Source organism: Vigna unguiculata, chromosome 1 (genome assembly GCF_037176805.1).
Source record: "Vigna unguiculata cultivar grain cowpea cultivar isolate G323 ecotype 2 chromosome 1, ASM3717680v1, whole genome shotgun sequence".
NCBI classification, from domain to species: Eukaryota; Viridiplantae; Streptophyta; class Magnoliopsida; order Fabales; family Fabaceae; genus Vigna; species Vigna unguiculata.
In genome coordinates, this window is record NC_140792.1 from 24,749,553 (window position 1) to 24,776,060 (window position 26,508).

Sequence of the window (26,508 nt, forward strand, 5' to 3'; positions counted from 1 at the left end):
ACCCTTATCTTTTGCTTAATTCGTTTAAGTTTCCCACCCTTACCCCAAGTAAGCGGCCTGGGTCGAACACCCTTATCTTTTGCTTAATTCGTTTAAGTTCCCCACCCTTACCCCAAGTAAGCGGCCGGGGTCGAACACCCTTATCTTTTGCTTAATTCGTTTAAGTTCCCCACCCTTACCCCAAGTAAGTGGCCTGGGTCGAACACCCTTATCTTTTGCTTAATTCGTTTAAGTTCCCCACCCTTACCCCAAGTAAGCGGCCTGGGTCGAACACCCTTACCTCATGGTTAATTCGTTTAAGTTCCCCACCCTTACCCCAAGTAAGCGGCCTGGGTCGAACACCCCTAACTTACAACTTATAGCGACACACATACACCACATATAAATAAAACACAACATACATAATAACATGCAGAATCTTAATCGCATTTAAACACAAGTGCAATAATATACCAATGTAGCTAAATGTGCCAAATATTACAGACAGGCTCAAATAATATTCTTGAATCAGTTACGACCAAAATCCTAGTCTGTGGGGGCAGGTGCGTCCTCGGAATCGCCCGCCTTCTTCTCCTCCTCCGCCACCTTCTCCTGCGCCTCCTCATTGCCACTGTCCTCATCCTCCTGGACCAACTTCCCATCAACAACATCCTTATTCACATCAAACCTCGAATCTGTTACGTCCACATCTTGATGGAAAAAAGCAGCTTGACGCAATCCCTTCTCAAAATCGTTGATATGTTCCTGGATCATGCTATTCTTCAGGTCATCAAGCTCACCAACAGCTCCATCATACTTATCATTCAAGTCATCATAGTCCTCCTCCAATTCCCCTATTCTCTTATTCAATTTCTCCTCAGAATCCAAGCAACGCACCCTCCAAGTCACCAACCTCTTCCTCTCTGCATCCCAACTCTCCTTTGCCTTCTCCAACGCAGCTTTTTCCTCCTCCAACTTGTCCACCTTCCCCTGCAGCTCCTCCAGCTTTTCCCGGCCCCCCTCTTTCACTTCCCTCCTATAAAGAGACCCCACACGCCGGCTCAACACGAAAGCCTTGCTCCCAAACTCGACCATTGTTCTCACAATGTGGTCCGCATCCATGTTGTCAATAGAATTTACAATGGTATCTAGGAGGGTAATTGAAATGTCCTTCCTCACAGATATTTTCGGTAGTTCGATCAATCCAGATTCCGGCCCCTTCTCCCCACTGGTCGATCCTGCTCCGCTAGCCGACCCCGTTCCGAGTAGGGTCGCCCTTACTTTCTTCACATCTTTTCCCTTCCCAGGTCGAGGCGGAAGCTCAGCCTTCCTTTTCGTCCCACCGTGCACATGCACCTCCACCACAGATTCTTGTAAGTTGGGAAGATCAGTTTTCCCAGCCGCCTTGGCCTTAGCGGCCATCTCCTTCCTCAACGTTTGAAAAAGCGCCAAATTCTTCTTTCCAGACTGCGCCATATGCCCTACAATAATACATCACAACTCGGATCAAAACAACTTAGAATTATTAACACAGCTTAAGTAATAAACAGATACCTTCAATATCTATTATCGGGTGCACCAAATTATAAACTCTAACTAGGCCCTTGGCAACTTATCAACAAACTTCAACAAGATCTCCACAACCTCCTTATCACCAGCCGACAATTCATCCATCCTCATGTCCTTATACCGAGAAGGATTTTTTGTCCAACTAAAAGGGAACTTGGTGCTTCCATCTGCGTTCAAAAAATAAGCTTTTCCTCCTTCTTTAACGACGACCTTGAAGTACCCATCCTTGAAATGCTTGAAAGACTGGGAGAAGGCATCCAGTCTGCTGATGCTGGGGTGACTTATCAAAGATAGCCAAGTAGCCGGCCGCCGAGGTTTGGTGTCGTAAAAATACAAGAAAGCATAAGGAGTGGGCTCCAAGTATAAGGACTGGCACAGGATGCGGAAAGCCTGCAAGTAGGCCCAACTATTCGAATGTAGCTGTGTAGGTGCCACATTCAACGCCCATAGTGAAACCGTCTAACGGCAATCGCACATGAAGTTGAGAAAAGTGGCACATATACATGTAGAAAAACTTCTCGGTAGCCCCCTCCTGCCCATGGCATACCCGGTCGATAGCACTAACCCTCTCTAGAGAAACAATGTCCCCACTGACACCCTTGGAGATGAAAGGTGTGTAGTTTAACCAAGAGTTCAGTAGACGGGACCACCTGAACAAAGATGATTGGTCACGAACGTCAGCAGCCGCCCACCCATAGCCACCTTTCGCCGGCCAATTGCTCTCCTCCAACTCTTCGGGGGGATCCTCTCGAACCTCCCTCACAATCTCCATTGGAATCCCACTTGTAACAACCCCAGAACTCGTACCCTCTCCGTCAAGTTGTCTATCCTTACTTCTCTCTGACTCAGTACTCTCACTACTACTAGACGTAGACATACTATCACTACTAGACATACCTATTTTCATTTTTACGGGAAGATGTCAGTTGAATTTGGGAACTAATCGGACAGTATGATGCGCACAAGATCTCTGAATTCATAACTCTCGCAAATGAAACAAGTAACCCCTCACCCAATTTCAAACCTATATTTATAGTCCAGGGTCCCAAACGACGAAAACTCTTCCCGCCAAACTAAAACCCCAGACCAGTCGACACCATCATTGCAAAAGATACGACTTTTGAAAAACGACGGTGCCAAAACTTCTTGATTGGACCCATGGCACCCCTTCACCTACCTTCTGACGGTTACCACTTTTTAGCCTTAACACTATTCATCACACTTAAAGGCTGGGAGACTGGTGTATCACACCTAGCCGGTTGCACTAGCATACCAACACATATCACCCTTGACCGACAACTCCTATCGGACAAGGCTGGTGGACTGGTGTACCACACCTAACCGAACTCAATCAAATAAGTAAAAAATACATCAAGGCAGCCAAGTATTCAGCCTAGGCCGAGTAAGTCTAACTTATACCGGACCTGGTCAATTTAACCATATAAATGATAAACCTCACGAACATGCCAGAGACAACCCAAGTACACGACCTGGGCCGCCATGGTCTCAAATTTAACTAAACAAAGGCTAAAGTAACAACAAAATGGCCAACACGGATAGTACGCGGCCAAGGACGACATCTGACAAGCCAAGAAGTAAACGGATCAGACCGCCTTCGAAGACTTAGTAAAATGGAGGTCCCCGCGTTCGATGGACCTTGGGGGCCTGGGTTAGGGCCCAGGCCCACTCATAACCCAGGCTAGGGCCCAAGCCAAGGCCCGGCCCATTGGATAAACGAACATCATTAATGCTCTATAAATACGCATGGACCCCACAAATTAAAGGTACGCATTCATTAATCACTGATTTGACTTTCTGAGAGCTTTGACTTACTTGAGCTTCGGAGACTCTTCTGCAGGTAACCCCTCCTGGGTTCAAGCTGACATGTATCAACCGGAGAGAGATCAACTGAAGAGATAGCGGACTACGTGGTAAGGTGACACTTGTGCCTAACTCATATTATTTGTTCTCTACAGGAACACAAACCATAATTTCAACATCAAAAGAAAACATCTCCAATTGCTATTACACCACATATTTTCCCATATGTGTAAGAACAACAACAAAGCAATCTTATTCCATACAACATTTCACCTCTACTTTTCTAAATGACAAATTCAATCCATCAAACACTTTTAACAAAATTTCTAATCAACTTACTTTCAATGCCCTGCACTTCACAAAATTTCGCAGCCTCAACCAAAAACCCATTATAAAATCATGCTTACTTCAACCATAATTAACACTCCAAAGGAAACAAATTCCATTCACAACAATTTCTCTAACCTCAAATAATTTCACATGGTAACAAGATGAAGATCAAAATCCCTAATTTTCCCTATTGATTCAGCCAAACCAAAAATTAAAGTAACTAGATTAAACATCTTAACCCCACCATCAAAGCAAATTTTCCATCCATCTCATCTCATATTCACCACAAAATTGACAGCAATCATAGACACAAAAAATAAACTTAATCCTAAACGATACATTTTACACTACTACCATGAATTCAACCATTAAAGAAACTTGTTATCATATTCCATCTATAAGAACGAAATTACCCCTTTATAATTCCATATTTTAAATTGCAACCAATTCTTCATTCATAATCACAAAAATAATGAGAACAAGGTTTAACATCCCTTTACACCAAAATGTAACCCAAAGATGTATTTCACAATTCCTTCATTCCATAAATCAAGTATAATAAGAAAATGGTTTACGACCCCTTACACTAAAAACCTAACCTTCTTGTACCATAAAGATAAACATTTTTTATCTCATAACCAAGACATTAATCACATAAACACAAATAAAATGCTAAGTTATTTTTCACGTTCAAGAAAATGCTAAGTTAATATATAAAAATATTTGTTACAAATGCACATGTAAAGAATCAAACCCATGATCATCCATCCTTTAACAAGGCTCTAACCAATTGCGCTACTTTCGACCTTTGTTTATGACCTTGCATATCAATTCAATTAATATTTATACATCCAATTATCCCTTAGAATTAAAGTTGAACTATCATTTGTTCCTCATTAGACGCAATTTTTCAAGAAAACTACTTAACAATGTGTTTATCAACTAAAACTATCATTTGTTTTATATCATCAAACACTTTGCAAAAATTTTGAAAAACCCTTAGAAAACAATATAACTCTCCCTTAGAATATCAACCACTTTTAGCTAAGATTGAGTATTTTTTGGAATGCAACCACTTATGACTGAGACATGAGTATTGTTTAGAAAGTAGCTACTCATTGTTGAGAGTTTGGTGAATAAAGGGATTGATCTAAACAATCATAAGGTTTTGCTCACTAGGTTGAGAAAGCATATCTATCGATGAATTCAAGGTTTAAAACACTCGATTAATTTTTTATTCATGCATAAGCAATATTCTTGTGAAGTTCTAGGTACTAAAACTTTAAGCAATAAAATTAACAGTGTTTTTGCAATTCATTCTTGGTATCTTGTGTCAACACCAAATTTCATCTGGGTGAATGTATTTGTTTTGTAAAAAATAAAATAAAATAAAATAAATATATTTTGATTGATGGTAGGTTTTTTAACTTTAATTCTACCATGGAAAAAAAATAAAAAAGAAAAAAAAAGGGAGAATTTAATTTGTTTTTAATTATCAAACCCTTTCCATGGGCCCAAATGTTATGTACATCCTTTCATCCTCACGGTTTGTTATTTACACTCCAGCCATGACATATCAGAAAAGGACATTTTATAATCTCTACTTTTTAGAGAAGGGTACGATTTTAATAATTGGAAGAAAATATTTCTGGTAATAATTAGAATCAACTATATGATAATATGTTATGATTTGATCAAGATCTTTATGTGATGGAAAATATGATTCTAGTAATTACAAGCAATATTTCGTTAATAATTATAACTAATACCGTGGATATGCGACCATTTAATTTCTATAATATGTTTCATCAGGACCAATTCCTTCCTCGTATATTTTATTATAATTAAAGACTAGGATTTCTATGGTACCCAAGTGACTATATAAGCACAAAACTTCTCCAATGCAAGACACTGAAAAAAATTTCGAAAAACCCTCTCCTTTTTTATTACCAGAGCACACACACAAAAGGGGTCACCTTAAGGTAAATTTTCTTTGCTCCTAATATGTTATTCATAATTCTCTTATAATATCAAATGTATGGTCGATTGACCTGTTGTATGATTAAATGTGTTTGGGGTTCGCACGTTAAATGATTTTGGATTTGTCATTAATATGCTCAATCCTTCTCTTTTCTTTTATTTGGAATGCCATTTATCTTGATAAAAAAAATTATTTCGTAGACTTTAATTCTCTCTAAAAAAGATAATAATAAATAAAAAAATTGTATTATTTCTTTTATATGAATATTGAATATCATGTCAAGTCTCGGACTTGCTTGATAATCAAAACACTCCTTCATAGGCTTTTAATTCTTTTTTTTTTTTTAAATTAATAATAATAAAAAATAAAAATTATAAAATCATTTTAAATATCATGTCAAATCTCGGATTTGCTTGATAACTAAATCTTTTATCATGTAGAATTTCGGGTTCTCTTGATATTAATAATATATATATATATATATATATATATATATATATATATATATATATCTAAAATTTAGAAAATAATAATAATATCAAACAGTCTCTTTAAAAGAACTACGTTATCCCTCATTTTCCAAATGGCATAGGAGCAAGGTACAATCCTTGTCGGGCCAAAAAAGTAAAAAATAATTTTGTTTTTAATCTTTATTATTTTTGTATGTGTTTTTTATTTTGTTTGATTTTTTGGGGAACAACGAATATTTTAAACATTAAATTCTATCTTGCACACTTAATTAACGAGGGAATCGTCTTAAGACGGGCGTTGTGGCGTGCTAATACCTTTCCCACACATAACCGACTCCCAAACCCAAGTCAGTGACCATTCTTTTTAAGGTTTTTCTATAGCTTTCCATAATAAACTATGGTGGCGACTCCTCTATTTCTTTTAAAATTATTTTCGCCGTCCCGCCGCGATCTCGATTGCGACATCTTGTCTTTCTTGTCTTCAACTTGGAAGATTTCTTTAAAACTGGAGTTGAGAAAATAGTCATTGCAAATCCGCTTTTATTGATTAAGAGACTTCACTTAATTTCCATCTCTAGGGCTTTGTATGTTCACCAATGAACATAGAGGTGCATTAAATGTTCTTCATGCTTTATTAAATGCTTATAAATTCTTAAAGTAAAATCTTAATAGTGGCAAGACTTATCAAGCCTCAATTAGAGAGCTTTTCACAAAACTATAGTATGACATAGCACCTTACAAGGAAGATAGTATCTCCAAAGTTGACATCGGTGCGTCAAAATATGCATTAACGTGAAGCATTTTTAGCACGTCCTTTAAGATATTTTTTACATTGACTTTTCCTTTGTAAGATCATCTTGGCATATGTAAAGATGAGAATATCCTCTACAACATAAAATAATCTCATAAATATTTTCATTAGGTACAACGTTAACTTAAAACATTGTGTGCATGTGTATCATCTTATGATTAGATGATGGAAAGAGATTACATGTGTTGTGTTGTTTGTCAAACGAAGCTCATCGCATGTCACATGATCTGTCTTTTATAAAACTTGTGTCGTATAGACAAAGTGTTTTCATGATTTGTGCTTTATTGTTTACCAACACTAAATCAAAATTTTAGAGTGTGCTAGATCATATTCTAGCACAAGTTGTGTTAATTGCTTTTGTTGAGAAATTATTTGGAGTAGACTTTGTGTTGATCATCATTGGAACGATTTCTTGTAAAGAGAGATTTTTCTTCTCCATTACACCTTAAGGCATTCTTGAAGTTAAAAAAACTATGGTTAATATACTAAGTTTAGCAAAAGACAAAACTTGAAAATTTTTACTTTCAAATTCTTTACCATGACCACTTCTACTATAAATAATTGACTTTTTTTTTATTGTTGTTATAGAATTATGAAAAGACTTTGAAAGTCTTGTTCTCGTGGTTTCTCACCCATGTCTCTTTAGTGTAATTATATGCAATTATTAAATTATATCATTTACCACCAATAGATGTAATTTTGGTAGATCTAAACAAGTCCAATTGTATAAGTTAAATTAGGTCTTTGATTGGAAACTCAATCAACAATTTGAAAAGATATTTTAAATTGCTTGCCTCTTATACACAACTTATAGAATATTGTTTTTAAATAACATAACTAAAATACCCTAATGAGATTGTGTTTCTAAAACTATATAGATTTTATAAAATTTGCGATGTATATTTGTAGGAAATGATTTAGTCTCATCAAGGTTGTAAACTACACATTGGTCTTTATCAAAAACAACTTCACACCCATCGCCCTATAATTGATGTATGCTAAGTAAGTTGTAAGTTGTGTTTTTTACCTTTACTAAACGAACTTTTTTTCAATAGAAGGTAAATTTTTCATACTTATCCAACCAACTCCAACCATAGGAATGGTCATTGACTTCATTATTTTTTGCTTTGGATTTTTTGATGGGTTTTCATGTATTGTTCTTTTAGTGTGCATTCAAAATACACTAATGAGCACTGATTTTGAAATTTTGAAATATATTAAAAAAAATTAAATACCAATATAGTGTATCTTTAATGCTCAATGTAACATCAAAAAAAAAAATAAAAGAAATTTTGAAATGAAATTAAAATAAAAGACACTACAAATTATTTAAAAAAAAGACTTACTCAACTACTTATAAATTCTTGCAACATCAATTTCTCATTAGTAATGATCAATTAGACGATGTTGGTAAGTGTAGTGAACAAGAACTGTACACAATAAATAGAAGTCTACGACATGCGCTATATTGTTAAATTTGTTACTAAAATGTTGATTTAGATTTTTGTCTTTGAGAGGATTGTTTTCTTTATCTTCCATTTTTTATGTATGTAACCAAAGTTTTCTTTGTCAATTAACACACCATGGGTTTCTAAAATATAAAAATCTAACATCAAAGTTATGAAATAATTAAGATATAACAACCAATGGATTCAATATGTTAAAATATCAAAATGTATTTTCAACGTGTAGAATTATTTCATTTTCCAATGATAGATTGTTGTAAAGACATTAAAAATCTTATTTTTTATTTTTTTGTATCAATTAGAAATAAAACTAAATTATAATAAATATATATATATATATAAACAATAAAATATAAAAGTTAAGTTTACGTAAATATGTATATATAATCATATAAAATATATATTAATTACGGTTACAAATAAACTTGTACATATAATAATAAATAAACTCATATATTGATATATAATGGAAAAAAAACAAGAGAGAAAAATCTTCACCACAATTCTCTGCTCCACGTATTTGCATCGAATAAGATGGATAATAAATGCTATTTGAGATTTAATACAATACAGGTTAGAAAAAAAAATATATGGAAAGTTTATCCATAAGAAACGAAACTCACCAGAGAAATTGAAAGGAGAAGAAAATGTACAGTGTTTTCTAACTGAAGGTAATGATTACACATGTATTATAAATAGGGGTAGTGAATGTGAAAGGGAAACGGAGAAAGTAAGATCAAAAAAAGAAATAGAAGAGGAGTTTGTGAGTGTGAAAAGTGTGGAGATTGACATTGAAGATAAAAAGAAGAAGAAGAAGGCTAAAATGTTCACAGAGTAACTACAAATTTTTGGGATATATCTTTCACAATAACTAAGGTAAGGAGATAAGACATCTATCATTTTATCTTTTTACTTTAATTATTTTTATCTTTATATTTACCTTAAGTGAGATGTCCCTAACCTCATTCTAATTTATACTTAGTTCTCATTCTTATTTATTTATTTATATTCATCTCTAATTGTGCAGTGGTCCTATTTATTCAATTTATATTTACTTTCATTTACTTATTTATATTTATCTCCATTTATGTACTAGTCTTTTTTATTTATTTATATTTATTTTAATTACTTATTGATCATATCTATTTATTTATTTATATAATTATATGGTTTAATATTGAAATAAAATTTATGATAAATAAAAATTTGATTATTTAAATTGGAGGTATGACCTTGGGGATTTAAACGAGTTAGTATTACTCAAGATGAGATGTTACTTGGTTGGCCATGAGCTCATTTATCCTAACTAGTCACTACAAAATTAATCAATATCTTTATAAAATATGATAAAATCCAGTTTTATGATTTGGGAGAATTTTCATTTCATTTTATCTTATTATGATATGTTGTATATTTTTTTATGTAATATTTGTCTCACTTCCCTATTTTATGATTGTGTGTGAAAAACAAAATTTTATAACCTTATCATAGATGGGCTGCTCCCAACATGTTTGATCCTTCTTCGCTGACATTGTGGTTGTTTTCTTGGAGAATGTATGGCAAACCAATGCAGTGAATAATTATGTGACATTTCAGGGAACAGGAAACTCTACTATTACTTTCCTCTCTACTTCAAATGCATCGATTGTCAGAAAGACAAATTGGAGTACCTTCTTTTTATCCCAACAGTCCAAGTGAATCATATCCATAAGTTTTTTCCCTCCACCTATTTGAAAGTCAGTATATGAAGGGAAAACCGTAAATAAATAACACTTCTTCCTCTTCTAGTGTAGAAAATATAATAAATGGTGTAGATATAAGATGCATACAGTATTGTAAATATATGTTTATATGAATATTTTAATCATGTAATATGTTATCGTAAAATTATGTTTCAAATTTTTTTTTAGTATAGTATAAAAAATAATATAAATAAATAAATAATAATTAAAAAGTAATTTGTTTTATCGTCACACCCAATAGATGATAGCACCAAAATATCCAATAGAAAATCTATACCGTTACTTTTCCTTTAAAACAAAATATACTTTATCCATGTCATGATCATCAAATATGTTGTTTTTATCTTTTTTTTTATCAAAATCCACTTCATAACTGTCATATCATTTACTCCTTTTATTTTTGTTTTAACATCATAGCCCACTTCATTTATAAGTGACATCCACAATTATACCTAGCATCTTTATTTCCTTCAAAACCAAAAAAAAACAGTTATTGTTTCTAATTAAAATTTTTAATAACATACTTAAATTACTAGTAATAGTTCTTAATATTAGAAAATAATTTAAATTAACATTTCCAATTTTATAACTCACTATATAATAATTGTCAACATCTTAAACTTCATACTAAAACCATCATTAATAAGTATGACTTAATTTAAAAATCATTCTAAAGTATATGACTCCCTCTATCATCATTTAAATCAACATTCTAAGTTAATGTTTTAAATATTTTATTATTTTTATTTTTAGCACAATGTTAAAATAATTATTAGTTATAATGATTACTCATAATCATATTTTATAACATTTTTAACAATACTTAAAAGTTTGAATTAGATATAAATAGTCATTAATTATAATTTTAAATATTTTATTAATTTATATTAACTTAATTTTATAATAATTATTAATTATTATTATTATTATTATTGATAATTATAACTTAGATCATAATACTCATAAATTCAAATTAAATACTAATTATCATTAATCATAATCACTTCATTCTTATTAAAAACAATTACGAATATTTCTAAAATTTATATACGTTTTTTAAATTTTAAAAAATGTATTAAATATATTTGTTGAAAGCAACAAATCTTTCATAAATCAGACATTCTTCTTAATTCTTATTAAGTAAAAATTAAAAAACAACAATGATAAAAAAATATTAATAATAATAATATATTTTTGGCGTAATAATAGTACAATAACAGTGGACGATCATCCATTGTAAATATACAATAATTTTGGTTGTATTGTTGATGATAAAGTTGAATGTTAGACTCTTGTGATTTGGTAACAAATGAGTTGTATAACGGTTTGGGTGAGAATATGTTAAGAGTGGTTGGAAGCAATCGCCCTGAGTTATTAGACGATAACTTGAGTTGACCCTATCTCACAAAAGCTAAATAATAAGTTTGAACTTCATTTTCAAGGTCCAATGAATTCCAAACCCACGTCGAGCTGGATAACTTGCTCTATCACCTTTAAAGAAGGGCAGAAGAAAGTATTAAAACATATAAATTTAACTATAAACAAAACTGTAAAATACTTTTTGTTTTCAAAAGTGAGTTATTAGAGTTCTGTTGTATTTTACGGAGTACAGTACTATTTTTAAAATTAAATATGGAAGAAATATTTTTGTGTCGACCAATAACATAAATTATTCTTATATTTAATAGCTGAACCTTATCGCAACTATCCAAAATAATAGAACTTGGTCTTTGGTCGTCTCATGAAGGTATTGGATAAGTCCAAAAAGGTCAAATAATTATGGACTGTGGGATGGACATCACTCATAGGCTATGGGATGCACCAACCACTTTGGAATTGTCATTCCTCATCATCATTTGGGAATGGGAACTGCCACATGCTAATATATTTATGTTGGAGAACGTCCACCAATCATAACTAATAAAACTTTGAAAAAAAAAGTGATCCAAAATTGCTTCTTTCATTTAACAGGCTCTTATCTTTTTCATTCGGTGACACAGGATAGAAGATGATCTTCAACGGTTATCGTTAAATTCCTTATCTACTGAACTTAATCATTCAAAAATACATTAATAATTTATATTCATTATTCTCAATTCTCATAAGCAAGCTTCAAAACAAAATGAAGTTTAAATTTTAATCTTACGAATCGATACCACGGCATTGCAATATTTAATTTTAATACTTTATATTAAAAAAGATAGGGAATACAACATGATTTACTCGACCTAGTTTTGAAATGAAGAGAATAAGAATTTAACTCTTGAACAAACCACGATGGATACAATTAATTCTCTTTGATTCTTCTATTGTGTCTATCCCCCCTCCTCCCACACACCAAAATCATCCACCATATAATAAGCATAGCCATATAACAAGCATAGCTTCCTCGTTTATATACACTCATCAGTGACTGACTGACTGACTATGTACACACTCGTCGACGCTTTAAAAATGCAAATCTATTATACACCTATCGTAAAAAACAGATGTATTCAGATATTATAGCTATGCTCTAGCGGACTGTACACCATTTCATCCTTTATCCCCCCAAAAAAAACAAAAATTCGCAAAATTTTACACCTAATCTACAAGCAATTAACTATCAATCTTCAGGGCGTTGAATCTCACCCATCATGATCCGGTTACTGGAGACCTTGAAACCAAGAAGAGAAGGATCTATCTGTTTTCCTTTCTTCCCTTTCTTTTTCCCCCCTCTTGCTGCTTGTGCTGCATCAGATGACTCACTCCCAATTCCACTACCGGCATGCGACTCCACCACCACCTCAGGAAGAACGGGCTTTTTCAGCATGTCCATAAATGATGTCTCTGACACAGCACCTTCACTGAACGAAGAAGATCTAAACCGAACCTCTTTTTTTCCAGCAGCCTGAGCATCTGTCATGCTACTCATTGACGAATTTGCAGACGGTTCTCGTCTCCCTACCATACAATCTTCTATTTCAGACTGCTGAAATTTTCATACGTAAAATGTAAAATGTTGTGAGAAAATCACATACCTTCACTAGATGTGAGATTTATTAAGTTATTTTGATTGACACTGGGTGCGGATGGCTGGTCTGACTGGACATCAGGTGAAGATAAAACCCGAGACACATGGGGGCGCTTATGGAAAGTATTATCAAAACCTTTGGTTGAAGGAGGTATCCTGCCAATAAAAGACAATCAAACATCTTTAATAATTTTTTTCCAACAATAATCATTCAATTATATCAATTCATCCATGTATGCATGCAAATGCATCAAGACGAATGCATGAACCTAGATATATCCAAATTGCTATCCCTTTTGACAATAATAACTCGAGTACAAAGTCATAACTAGAACAAATTGTCATTCTTCTGCTACTCCTCCTTTCCAATATGTAGCCCCAGCCCATTTTCACCATTTTGGGAGATTAATTACTTTATCACTTTTAGATAAATTTAGTCAATGAAATCCTACTCAGTTGCATTCAAAAAGTATATAAAATAAATAATTATCTGCAAACTTCTTCAAACATGGGGAAAATTTTGCAGTTAGTGCAAAAGTTTCAGAACAATAGTATGGGCTATCCAGACTATAACAACCTTGGGCAAAGCCTACTGCTAAATGATAAACAGGAATAGACAAAATTAAAAACAGTAAAGCACCATATACAGGAATAGACTTTGAACTCAACAAACGTGTAATAAAAACCGGTCAGCAAGAGAAATTTATAGAACCCAGTTAACCATATTCAATTAGGACCTAAAGGAACCGTTTGCAAAAAAAGATGCTACCTGTCACCAGAAACCTCATCTCGTGAATTATTCAAACCTATCTCTCGACCAAATGAGCCATCACCACCTGCAGAATCTTGTTTATTATTTTCAACCATCATATACAGAAGTTCAACAAAAAACGACAGTTGTGTGCTATATTACCTGCACTGCTCAGTGAGCTATGTCTACTATGGGCAATTGCAGGTAGTTCCATGGAATTCATGATGTTTTCCACTTGCTCTGACATGTCCGACATCCCAGGAACTAAATTATTAATTGTGCCCATATATTCATGTCTCTGACCCTTATTTGCTTCTAACTCCAGTAAGTCCTTTTCCATAGATGATTTACCAATCTGAAAAGGAATTCTGTAATTGGGATGTAAAGGGTCCATATTTGCAGATAACACTGGTTGTTCTTCAAGTAATGAACCAGATCTAGACCGAAGAGGCATTCTTTCAGTGTTCCCTAGATTGTTGTATTGGTCAGAGATATGCATGCTGGATAAATGATCATGGATTAAGGCATTGGAATTAGTACTCTGAGCCCTTTCTAAAAAAGGGTCATTCAGATGGACTTGCTGATGATCAGGCTGAAGCTCAAAAGGATGCATTATTGAACTAGCCTCTGGAACATGCCAAGATTTGTCACTTCTTGATGAAAGAGGATGCCATTTATCAACAGCTGATGGTTGTGCGGATTGAACACCCAGTTTTTTATGAAGTAGGTCCATAAAACCTCGTGCGGAACTGTCTTCATGAGAGCCAACAGATCCAGACATGTTCAGATCTGTTGATGAAACAGTATCGCCTAACTCTCTTCTCTGCCTCACAGCTTCAAGATGCTGCTGTAGTTGCACCCGGGGATCAATCCAGCTATTTTCCACATGTCCATTGTTGACGTGGAGTGAACCCTTGAAGGCATCAGGGTGGTGACCAAAGAGATCGTCAGTAGGTTGTAGATGATGAGAGGATAAAGAATCCATCTGATCACCTCGATGTAAATAGCGACGACGGTCATGTAATTCCCTTCCTTGGGAAATAGGTGCAGACCTCTCAAACATCATAGGATTATCATAGAACCCTCTCTGGTTCTGCTCTGGAAGATTCCTCCCCAAGTAATTTAATTGCTCCTCTTGTGTCACAAGCCTCTGCTGCTGTTTGTGAATATCTGAAACATTAAATCCTGCTGAAAGACCTAGTTGATGGGTTCCAGGATTTCTAATCAACTGTCCTGTTTCATTAATTGGCCATGACCTACCAAAATGCCTTTCTCCATCTAAGCCTAACTGCTGTCTAAGAGCCAAAGATAGCTGCTGTGCCTGCAACTGATCTTGCTGAAAATGAAGCTGTTGTTCAGAAGGTAATATATTACCATGCCTTGCTTGCAACAAGAGGTCTGACAAATCAGCTTGCCTTCCTTGTGCAGCATTGAGGCCCATATTTGCTTGGATAATATGTTCCATTGATGGATCAAGGTGCCTTAAAGAATGTGAATTCAGATGCAAGTCATTAATATATCTCCTCATTTGTACCTGATCTAACAGGTTATCCCTCGAAATATCATGTTTGGACTGCCCAAAGTTGGGATCAGGGATTGGCTGCTGCATAAACTGTTCATGAAGCAATTGTTGGACTTGAGACTGTTGCTGGGGCTGAAGTTTCATCTGTTGGTGTAATAATTGTTGGTGATGCATATCTTGCTGTTGCTGTAACTCAAGCTGGTATTGTTGAATCTGATGTTCCAGAATACGTTCAAAATCTGACCCAGAATTCTGCATCATCTGCTGTAGGTTGGAGTTCATGTTCTGCGAAAGTGCAAAACCTGGAAACCTCTCTAACTCTGACCCATTAAGATGAGCAGGGAAATGATTAGATATATTACTCTGCTGCTGAAGCCTTTCTTTCTGAATTTGTCCCATATGGGAAAGGAACTGATCTTCCTGAAAATGTCTAATTGTCCCATATTTATCACCCCATTTCTCCCTGAAAGAAGGTTGATTAACCATGCCACTAATACAGCTTTGTTGATCAGTAAAAGGAGCATCTCTATCCATTAACGGATCTAGAAAATGACCCTGATCACCCAACCTCATAGAACTATTGGAAGATTGTGCACGCCTTAAATGAGAACCATCTCTGAGTTCAGACATCAATAACCCAAATGGGTGCAACTTATCAGCTTCATGGTGAGAATCACTCACTGCAACTTCATTGGCAACAGGTTTTCCAGTAGGATGAGAATGCAAAGCATTGACATCCATAGGCCTCATCAAAGGTTTATCATTTATGCTTCCAGCCAATTTTGACAAAGAGATATCTACAAAAACAAATATATGAATAAAAGAAGAAATAGATGCATATATCACAAATAAGGCCACATAATTTGCTAAGAAAATTAATAGTATGTAGACATGAAAGTAGCAGTATGTATGAGAAAGCCAATATATTACCCTCATCATGTGCAACAATATTACCGAAGCCCTGATCATCAGAGAACTTGACCTCAGAGTGATAACTTTGATTGGGTATTTGAGAAGGAATACCAACACTTGAGCTAGTATCAGGTCGGGAAGAAGACCAAGGTTGATCATCGCTGGCAGAAGACCCATCATAATCAAAATTATGCACATCTACTTTTAGGTTCCTTCCAATGGCATCAGAAGGTTCTGATTGAATAACCCTATTACTACCAGAGCCTAATCCTGACTTGACTTTCAAATGAGGCATAATGTCACCAAGTTCGTGAAATGGTGATCCTTCAGGAGCATCTGACAAGCGAACAGGCAAGTCCATTCCAAAAAATCCTTGTTCGAACCACAAAATAATGTCAATCCCAAGAAAGGGTCCTTGAATTTCCCCTTGAGGATCCAGATAGCACAAACTCAACTCCTCAAGAGCAATAACACTTTCAGGCACATATGTCTTCTCATTAACTTTGAAGTCCTGTTGATTAATGTTTGGAGTTTGCTGCAGAGATGAAAAATCAAAGAGATTGCGAGAATCATCAGGTAGACTGCTATTGATTTCAGAACCACCAATTGAATCAACACCATTCCGATTAGCATGTTCCAGAAAAGCTAAAGATTGTCCCTGATGGAGATCAAAAGTTGCTGATTCAACAACTTTGTTTCCTGGAATGCTGCCGTCTCCAATCCTGCTAACAGAACTCTCATCTCTGCCATGCACACCAATAGCAGGCATTTGTTTCTGCTTGCCATCTTGGACAGTTGCAACTTCTAAAAATGATGATTATTTGTATTCAATCAATATGTGTAAAAAAACTGAAAAATCTTTACTTTCAACAGACTAGCACAGTACAATAAAAAAAGCATTGATTTCTCACCCCCAACAATGTTTCTCAATAAACCACCAGCAGTTGATGCTGAACTAATTAATATTTGATCAGAATCATCCGAGATATCACTTCCTGATATAACCTTTGCACTGCTGCCAATGGAAGGTTGCTGTTTTCCTTCACTTACAATAACAGGGCCTGAAATAAGCCAAGGCAGGAGACGATAAGAAAGAGTAAGCTTTGAATTATTTTACAGTAACAAACAAATCCATGCATACGTTACCTGAAATATCATCATTTGACCCTCCATCCCTTCCTCTAAAGGAATAGCCCGCAACTTCACTGCTAGTAATTTTTCCTTTCCATATTTCTTTAAGGACAACCTAAAAGATGAAAAAATATATAATCAATATATCAATACTGAAAAGAAAATGACCCTTCAAGAATACAAAAATTGAAACACATCGATAAGGCATGATGGAAGTCTTGCTTCATATTTTGCATTTCGCATACCTCTTCCTCAGCACCAGGAGCAACAAATGCTAATGGTTCAACAGCACCAGGTTCAGTAAAGGGCGATGTATACTCCATCTCAGAAGGCAGGCTATCAAAATTTGGATCAACCTTTTGCTTGCGATATATGTCAAGGAGCTTACCCCTCGGGTAGTAATACAAATCGGCACCAAGGCTAGACTTCCCCAGTATAGTTTTATTCCTATCCACAAGTGCAGATCCAAGACTAGAGCCTATAGGAGACCTTACAATTTGTAAGTTTCCATTAAGGTTAGCCCTTCCTCTTCCTGGTGAAAATCGCACATTGGAGCCTTCTATACGTCCTTTCTCCAGCCCAAATCCAGGTGCAGCACGGTATGTAGCCACACCAGCAGCTTGAGCTTCCAATCGATGTCGTGGCCTCCATTTATCACGAGAATCAGTGTCACGGTCAGACCCAATGCGATTGCCACCAACAGAAGACTGTTTTTCAGTGTGACCATCTTCCTTCTCAACATCGTTTCTTTTTTCACTTCTAGAATCCTTCTCTTTATCTTCAGGACCCCATCTTGATGACCACTTATTCTCTCTTCTAGAGTCATGGCCAGAACCACGGCTCTCGTGCCAGCGATCAGAGGGCAAGGATCTATTCTCTGATGTTGAAGTATTCTCCAAACGACGATCTTCTTTTCTGCGATCCCTTCTCCCAAGCAAGCTTGTTTCCCTCTCCTCTTCACGCCAGCGGCGACTGATGTCAACATCAGGAGCTGCCCTCCTCCAGTCTTTCTTGTCCTGGGACCCCTCCAAACGCCAACTATCTTTCAGTATGGGATCAGTTGAGTTCACCTGAGGCAAAAAGCCAAGTAGAGATGTCATCCTATCATTTATCATATCAAATTCTACAGTTTAAATAACCACTCAAATTTAACCCTAAGAACAACACATAACATAAGAATTCAGTTTTTAAAAGAAAACCTGATTAATCGACCAAATAGATATTAATCAGTTACATGTTTGTATTAGAAGAAGGCCTAGAAAATCTTACCGTGCAAATTAGGAACCTAAATCGACATTGATAGTTTAAACTAGAACCCCATGATTACATGAGACAGATGGGTCCAGAAAAACACTTTGTGATTAAGTTGGAAGAATATTCTAAATTAAAAACAACTAAAACTCAGAGCAAGAAGATATACCCTCTCCACTTTAAGTTTAATAACAGTACCAGGCAAATCAAACAAACATCACAAACCCTTAAAATTGCCAAAAAAAACAAGAAATGAATCCATGACCAAAATCCTTCCGTCTCAGTGTTTCCAACAAGTTCACTGCCGGTATTGTAGGAAAAAAAATGCATAAACAATAGTGACATGTTATACTCACGTTTCTGAAATTACAAACTTTTAGTGGCCAAAATGATTTAGAATAACAATAGAGACACGGATAGGTTTCATGGAAGGGGAAGGGTGTCCAATAGCACAGGCAAAACCAAAACATCAAATAATACGTACCCCCACCGGATTGGCAGTTGTCCTTGCATCAACAGGTTTGGAATACAGCCACTGTGGGGATAGGGGTATGCTGTTGTCAGATGACAATTGATCTGAAAGTAAAATGTTTCATCAATTAACCATAACAATTTATGCATTAAATAAAAAAACATGACTAGATTTTAACTTGGACAAAGATAAACACGATACCTTTCGAATCATCAAGTAGCGCTGCAATTCCTTTCTCCCCACCATGTCCTCCGGATGCTTCATCTAACAAACCAAAATGCAAATTAACAGACATGCCATTCCAATTTGTTTATAACTATCTTTTTAAAAATGCCTAAAGTACAGTAACATAAATTGTACAAGAAGTATTTTAAGAAAAACAAATCAAAACAAAAGGCAGTTAAATTCATTCCTCGTAAGATACAAAGAGTAGCTTCTGAAAATATATCATAAAAGTGCTAAATGACGGGATCTGCAATATGCATCCAAAATTACAATTACATATCATTAAAACCTTTTAGAAAAAGTCAACAGAAAAATCAAATCAACCAGCCGCACACGCCGAAGAAAACAACCCCACCAACAGCACAATCAAATCAGGTTACTTATGCAATAAAAAAAAATTCACGATAATTCCAGATTCAGATTACCAACAGCAGCAAAGTGAGCTACTCCTAATCCCTCAAAAAACGGCCTTAGAAAACCACACTTCTCAGCAAACAGCAGTACATACATCACAATATATACTGACTAAATCAATTGACGCTTACATAGATCAATCCCCAAGCTAAAGTCAACTTAACCCATAATTAAAATAAAAACACTAACAAAATCACATAGAGGGAAAAAAACAAAAACAAAAATAAAAAACAAACAAATTGCAGAGCCACACAAGCATGAACAGGCCCGTCTGTCGGGCGCGCAATTGACACGCAGAACAAATCGCGGATTGAGATTCAACGGATCCAGACAAGGAGATCGAGCAATGATTGCGAGACAATGAAAACGTGTGTTTCAACAAACTCGAAAAAAAAAAGCCCTAATTGAAAGTTGAAGAGAATTCGAATGAATCAAATCAAATCACCTCTGAGGGAATCAGAAGTCTTGGAGAGGAAGAGATCGTCAGGGAGATTGACCTTGCCGTCGCCCATCGCCGTGGAGTTCGGGATTGTCGGAATTCGAAAACAGAGAGATCCGAAAACGGAACAGAAGAAGGAGAGGAAATGCGAATAGACGAAGGAATGCGAGAGAGAGGTAGGGTTGAACGTTGAAGTGCGCGTCGAAGATTGAGAGGGTAGGGTTTGCGAATTGCAGGGTATAAGATAGATAGAGAGAGAGGGAGAGAGGTAGAAAGATAGAGCGAAGGAAAGAGAGAGCGAATGAATGCGGTAAGGGTTTGAGGGCTCAGGGTGTGTGGTGTGGTGTGGTAAACATCAGAAGCAACCACAAGACTGTCATATATTATTGCATTTTTTTTTTCTGTTTTAGTTTTTAATGAGATAAATGATATAAATGATAAAAAATTCTAATCTAACTTTGTTTTTTCACTTGGGTTAATTTCCAGATCGGATAAATTAGGGTTGGTTATTATATAGTATCTTTATTAGGTCTTTCTAAATATTCAAAGCTTGCGAATTTGTCTCTGAAAATTGGATTTAGTTTATAAAATTTAAATTATCTCACAATATTCACAATGCTTAAGTTCTTTATCTTAATTTTATAAGTCATAATATTATTATAACAATTTAAATACTTCACACAAAAAGATTTATTCTAATTTCGAGATCATTAAAATTAGTGTTTAATTTAATTGCGTAAGTTTTAGTACTTAAAACATTCTTGCCATAATGTCTCTCGTTTAAAACATAACTTTCTTAAACTACATTAAATACACTAATGAAAACAAAGGAATCTACCGCTATTTGCATCGAATTTTTTTGATAATAAAAATAAAAAATAAAAATACAATTAAAAATTAGATATTATGATAGTTATTAAGATAGAAAAAACATTATTAAAATTTATATTAAATTGTAAAATGTCAATACAGAAAAGAAACAATAAAAAAAATTATTAATTTTTATAGTTATAATTGAAATAGAAAAAAAATGGGTATAATGTAAGACCCGATATTTTATGTCCTTATGTTTAAGGGCTGCCACAAATCTAATTGGGTCTTAAGGGCTTGTCATGAGGAGTCAAAAACCCTAAACCAGCCTAACACTCTCACTCCCATCTCACTTTCAGAAAACATCAGTCCTCAAACCCCTTCGTTCTCAACAGAAGCTCTGCTAGGGTTTGATCCTTAGCATTCGTCAAGCTTGCTTAAGCTCTTTCGACTCCACGTAAGTTGCTCCTTAGCTCATATTAGATCTCTCCTAGTCTTATTTTCGTGTTTACTCTGAGGCTCATCTCAATGCCCTTGTTTTGTTCCATTATGCTATGTTTCCAGCTCACTAAGTCATTCCCGGAGCTGTGGTGCTCACTGTTTGTGTATACGAGTCTTTTGGATAGCTCTTTCCAAGTAAGGGGAGTTAGGGCTTTGTGTTTTAAATGATTTTTGGCCTATTCTTGGTTTTGTTTGGTGTTGTATGGGTTATATGTTACTATGAACATGCAAAGTGCTTGCGTTTGTTGTTTGGTGCGAAAATGTGACTGTTGCAGGTGAGAACAAGGGCGAGAACTGATAGTCTCGCCCAAGTGAGCTAGTCTCGCCTAAGCGGGCGAGACTGGTAGAGGCTTGCCTAAGCGAGACTGGCAGAGGCTCGCCCAGGCCTTTTGCGCGAGCTGTCGCTCAAGCGGGCCATCCTTATTTTGAGCATGAGAATGCCTCGCTCAGGCGAGGAGATCTCGCCTAAGCGAACTAGTGTGAATGGCCTGTGTTCCAGATTGTCAAGCTCTCGCCTAGGCGAAGGGAGCTCGCCTGAGCGAGAGCCTTCTGCCTGAGCGAGGGGTTGCGCAAGGGGTAGGTTTGCTCCTTGTTTTCTTTGTTTTTGGATACTAATATATGTTTGGACTGATTATGCCGTTTAAAGTATGAATTGAGTGACTTTGTGTGAATATGATGGATTATGGTTTGTGGCTTATGAGTTTAACATGAATTGAATATGATGAGTTGGGTATGAATTTGATATGAGATATGGAATTGTTCATAGGTGGGCAAATGATGAATTTTGGGTATGATCTTGGCATGTGATTTCAATGAAACAGTTGGTATCAAAATGGCATGGTATTGATATGAGGTGAAATTCTATATTCATGGATTGGGAAGGATGAGTTGGAATGGATTCAACATGAAATATGAATGAGGATTGGCTTATAAAGGTTGGTGTGAGAGTTACGTGCATGATAAATATTACCTGATTGATTGAGTATGTTTGGTCCGTGTCAGTACGTAATTCCTTGAAATCTCTAGGTGAGATTTCAGGGTAGTGCTTCAGTGGTTGGGACGTAATTCCATGGCCCCTGTTAGTGAGTGTCCATGGTGGTGTCCCATCTATATAATTTGGTAAGGATTCAAGGTAAGGTTGCATCCTGACACTCTAAGGAGTCAGTTAGTCTCACTTAGAGCGGACTGACTCTTGTGGTGAAAGTAGTAAGAGGCCTGAAACTCATTAAGGGCTAACCTTATGTGTGAGGGATTGAATCATTGTAACACTTGTAACACATAGCTCGGGGGTGAGCAGCTCGGGGGTGAGTAGGGTAATCCACCACAAATGCAAGCATCCGCTGAATCTGACCAGATTATATGTATCCGGATGAGTCAAGTCGAGTCTTAGTGTATTGATTTGAAAGTCATAGCATGCTTGGATGATGTGTGTATATTTGACTGTTAACATATATCTGATTGCATGATAAAATCCTTTTTGGCTCTAGCTTACCCTTTTGTTTGTTGTATGTTTTGTGGTGTGGATCTCTCTCTTTGTGATGATCATCAATTTATTGGTGTGAGCATATGCGAGAAATACTCGTGGTCAATAGGGCGATGGTAGCTCCGCTGCATAGTCTATCCGGGTTTGATCTCGTTGGTTTGAGCTTTCTTATATAAGATTGTCAAGAAGTCAAAATGGACTTACATATGAATTAATTTAGGTTTAATCATGTCTTTGATCCTATCTTGGAGGTAAAATCTCAATTTGGTACCCTTTTTTCTAAAAGTCTCATTTTGGTCTCCTTTTTTGCTAAAATATCTCAAATGTGTCTTTTTTGTTAAGTTGGACTAGACGACGTTAACTGAACAGTGACATGACAAGGTTGACCAGTGGTGGAACTATGACGAGGAATAGAGCAGAGTGACGTGGAAGGGGAATTTTTTTTAAGAAAATAATAGTTAAGTTAAATTAGGATTAGGTTTTTAAACATTTGGAAAGTTGGGGATTCTGTCATTCTAACTCACCCTTGATCTTTGTTTGCCTTTACATATCTTCCCTCTCTACTTCCAAAAATAAACCTCCCTTTGGTCATCAGAAATCATGTATTCTTCAGTAATGTATTTGCGATACTTGCCCTTGGGCGTCTTTCCACGCAGCTGAAGAGAACCAACACTTAATGAATCGTCTGAAATAGCATCTTGCTCATTGCTAAGCTCCCGTCTCCACAACCAATCAGAACCATAGCCCATTGTATCATCTGAAAACACATCAGTGTCAATAAATTTAGCTTCATTAGTGTTAGCCCTCCTTTGATTTTGTATACAAGAATCATCATCCAACAAATAATCAGACATTGCATCATTTTCACTAGATTCTGAATGCTTGGTTATAGGCTTTCTATGAAGTGGCAGAGGAGAATAATCCCCTTCTGAAGTAGTATCATCTCTCCCAATATGCTTGGAGCGCTTACTCCCAATAATCCTCCTTTGATTTCGATTTATCTTCAATGGAATTATCTGAAAGCCAATCTCTCTCGACAAAGCTTCTTCCCAGATTCCTCCTTTCTGAACATATTTTCTCCATTTCTTACCAGATTTTCGAGTTGAGGTATAACTTTTATGGTTACTTTTTGATCTCTCAATTTTCTCATTAAGCAATGGCCACCCATGTAAGCTTGTTTCATCCTCAACATCTTTAGAATCTCTTTTTGCTAAAAGGGGATGAACTTGATTGGACATCCAAACTTTGCCACATCATTTCCCAACAACTACCTTTTTCTACTTGTTGGTCCTTCTCTGATAGACCTTGGGCTCTGTAGGCGAGCTTGCAGGACGATTTTGACCAAATGCTTTATATTTATCTATAATACAATTGAAAGGATGACAAAAAGCAAAATTTTACACGTGTCATCTTCTTAGGCATTCTTCCATTTCAGAATTCAAATATTTTTTACCTCTTAAAGTAATTTTTACACGTGTCTTCTCAACCAGTCTTCTCAACCATTCTTTCTCACTTTCCACCTCTCTCACTTTTTTCAAAAACTCTATTCACTTTACATCTCTCGAACCCTACCATGTCTTTCGCACTCTCCACCTCTTTGCCGTCTCAAACCCTATCCACCTCTCTACCGCCTCAAATGCTCTCTATCGCTCTTTCGCCTCAAACGCTCTCCACCTCTCTTCCGACTTAAACGCTCTCGACCTCTCTTTCGCCTCAAACGCTCTCCACCTCTCTTCTGTCTCAAACGCTCTCGACCTCTTTGCCGCCTTAAACCCTCTCGACGTCTCTGCCGACTCAAACCCCCTCCACTTCTTTGTCGCCTCAAACTCTACCATTTCTTTCTCATATCTTCTTCGAATCATACTTTCTATTTTGATCTCTTCACTATTCATTTTGAAACCCTAATTTTTTTTTGAATGTCAGTGATTCCAACTTCGTTTACATTTATTTTATGTTTCTTCTAACTCAGGTTTTGTTTTTTTTTTGTTTGTGTAGATTTTTTTTGTAGATTTTTTTTTGGGTTATGCCTTCATTAACAAAGAAAAAGATACAAGAAGTCTTTACAAGAGGCAAGGCCGAAGTAGATGCTCTAAGAAGATACCTTTATCATGACGAGGATTGCGAATTCCAGTTTCGGATGACAAGTAAGCAACCACTTCTTTCTTTTTGTGTGTAAAACACATCATAAAAATATTCTAAAAATTATTATGATGTCTGATAAAATCATTTTTCTCCATCCAGGATGTAATTTGAGCTTTTATTCTTAATGTGTGTTGAAGTTTGATCTGATTGGACCTCAACTTTCAAGAAACACCAAGATTTCAGGTTTATTTTTGTTTAAATGCATTCATAATTTCTGTTGTCAAGACCTGCATTTTCATAATTTCTTGCAGAAATTGTGGCCAACTTAACTGATAAGCAAATCATGTGAATTAGTTCTGAATATGGCATTGAGATAAGCAGAGTCTGAGGAGTAGTTGATAATGCTAACCAAATTTTAAAGGTAATAAAACTCAAAAGCTGATTCCACAGTTGAATTAAATTGATAATGGAATGCCTTTAATATGTTGTATTGATTTTTTTTTTTGTATTGTTGATTCAAAGATATAATTATAAGTTTTTTTTCACATGCATGGCTTGTGTTTGTTGATTTCTTGGCACCATAATACTGTTTGAAAATTATTGTTTTGTGGGCTGTGTAATCTTTTATTTCTTTCTACTACCTGAGAAAGGTGCTTATTAATTGTAGAAGGAAATGCTTAACATTTAATGGATTTATCTTCATTTGTATATGCACTCAAGACAATAAATTAAAACTAACAAACATGAAGTGGGATTGGTTGTTTAGCATATAAATCTTACATTTACTCTCTGTTGTTTCTTTTTAGAGTATCAAGCTTATGTTTTACTCTAAAGCATATTGCAGTACAATGTTCTATTATTTACATGTTTTGATGATTCACATGTTTTGATTAAACATGTCTTCCATTGTTATGGAGTTTAGATTATTGCAAAGTTCAGTTCTCATGAAGAGACGAAAAAAAATTTGTGATGACATTTTTATTTTGATGTTTTTTGTTTTTTATGTGTCATTGTGTCTAAAATGACAATTGTTTTAGATGAAAGAAAAGCTTGATCCTTTGATAACAGATTAATTTTTTAATGCTATGATTGATTGTTGTTATACACTAAACACTGATTACATTGTTATGGAGTTTTTATAGTTGCTATTACTTTCCCTTCATTACAAAATTGACTTCTGATGAAGAGAGGTTATCAAAGGTTATCACTTAAATCCAGTTAATTTTTTTTATATATGTTATTTTGGGGGTTTACTCAATTCTGTATTTTTTTTACCTATATTACTCAGATATGTTGATTTCAAACCAAGCTGGCACTGTTGTCTTAGGCAGTG

At 35.4% G+C, this 26,508-nt stretch overlaps 1 protein-coding gene across 1 annotated transcript; it reads right to left on the reverse strand.

Annotated features, from left to right (window-relative positions):
* Window positions 1-12,401: 12,401 nt before the first annotated feature.
* On the reverse strand, window positions 12,402-20,657 carry LOC114185205 (uncharacterized). Its single transcript, XM_028072801.2, has 11 exons — window positions 20,306-20,657; window positions 19,423-19,485; window positions 19,234-19,325; window positions 17,744-18,568; window positions 17,514-17,613; window positions 17,279-17,428; window positions 16,386-17,171; window positions 14,096-16,252; window positions 13,952-14,018; window positions 13,190-13,338; window positions 12,402-13,112 (listed from the first exon to the last, which is right to left on the reverse strand). The coding sequence occupies exons 1-11, from the start codon at window positions 20,370-20,372 to the stop codon at window positions 12,775-12,777; spliced, it is 4,794 nt and encodes a 1,597-aa protein (XP_027928602.1). The 5' UTR covers window positions 20,373-20,657; the 3' UTR covers window positions 12,402-12,774.
* Between the last annotated feature and the right edge of the window lie 5,851 nt (window positions 20,658-26,508).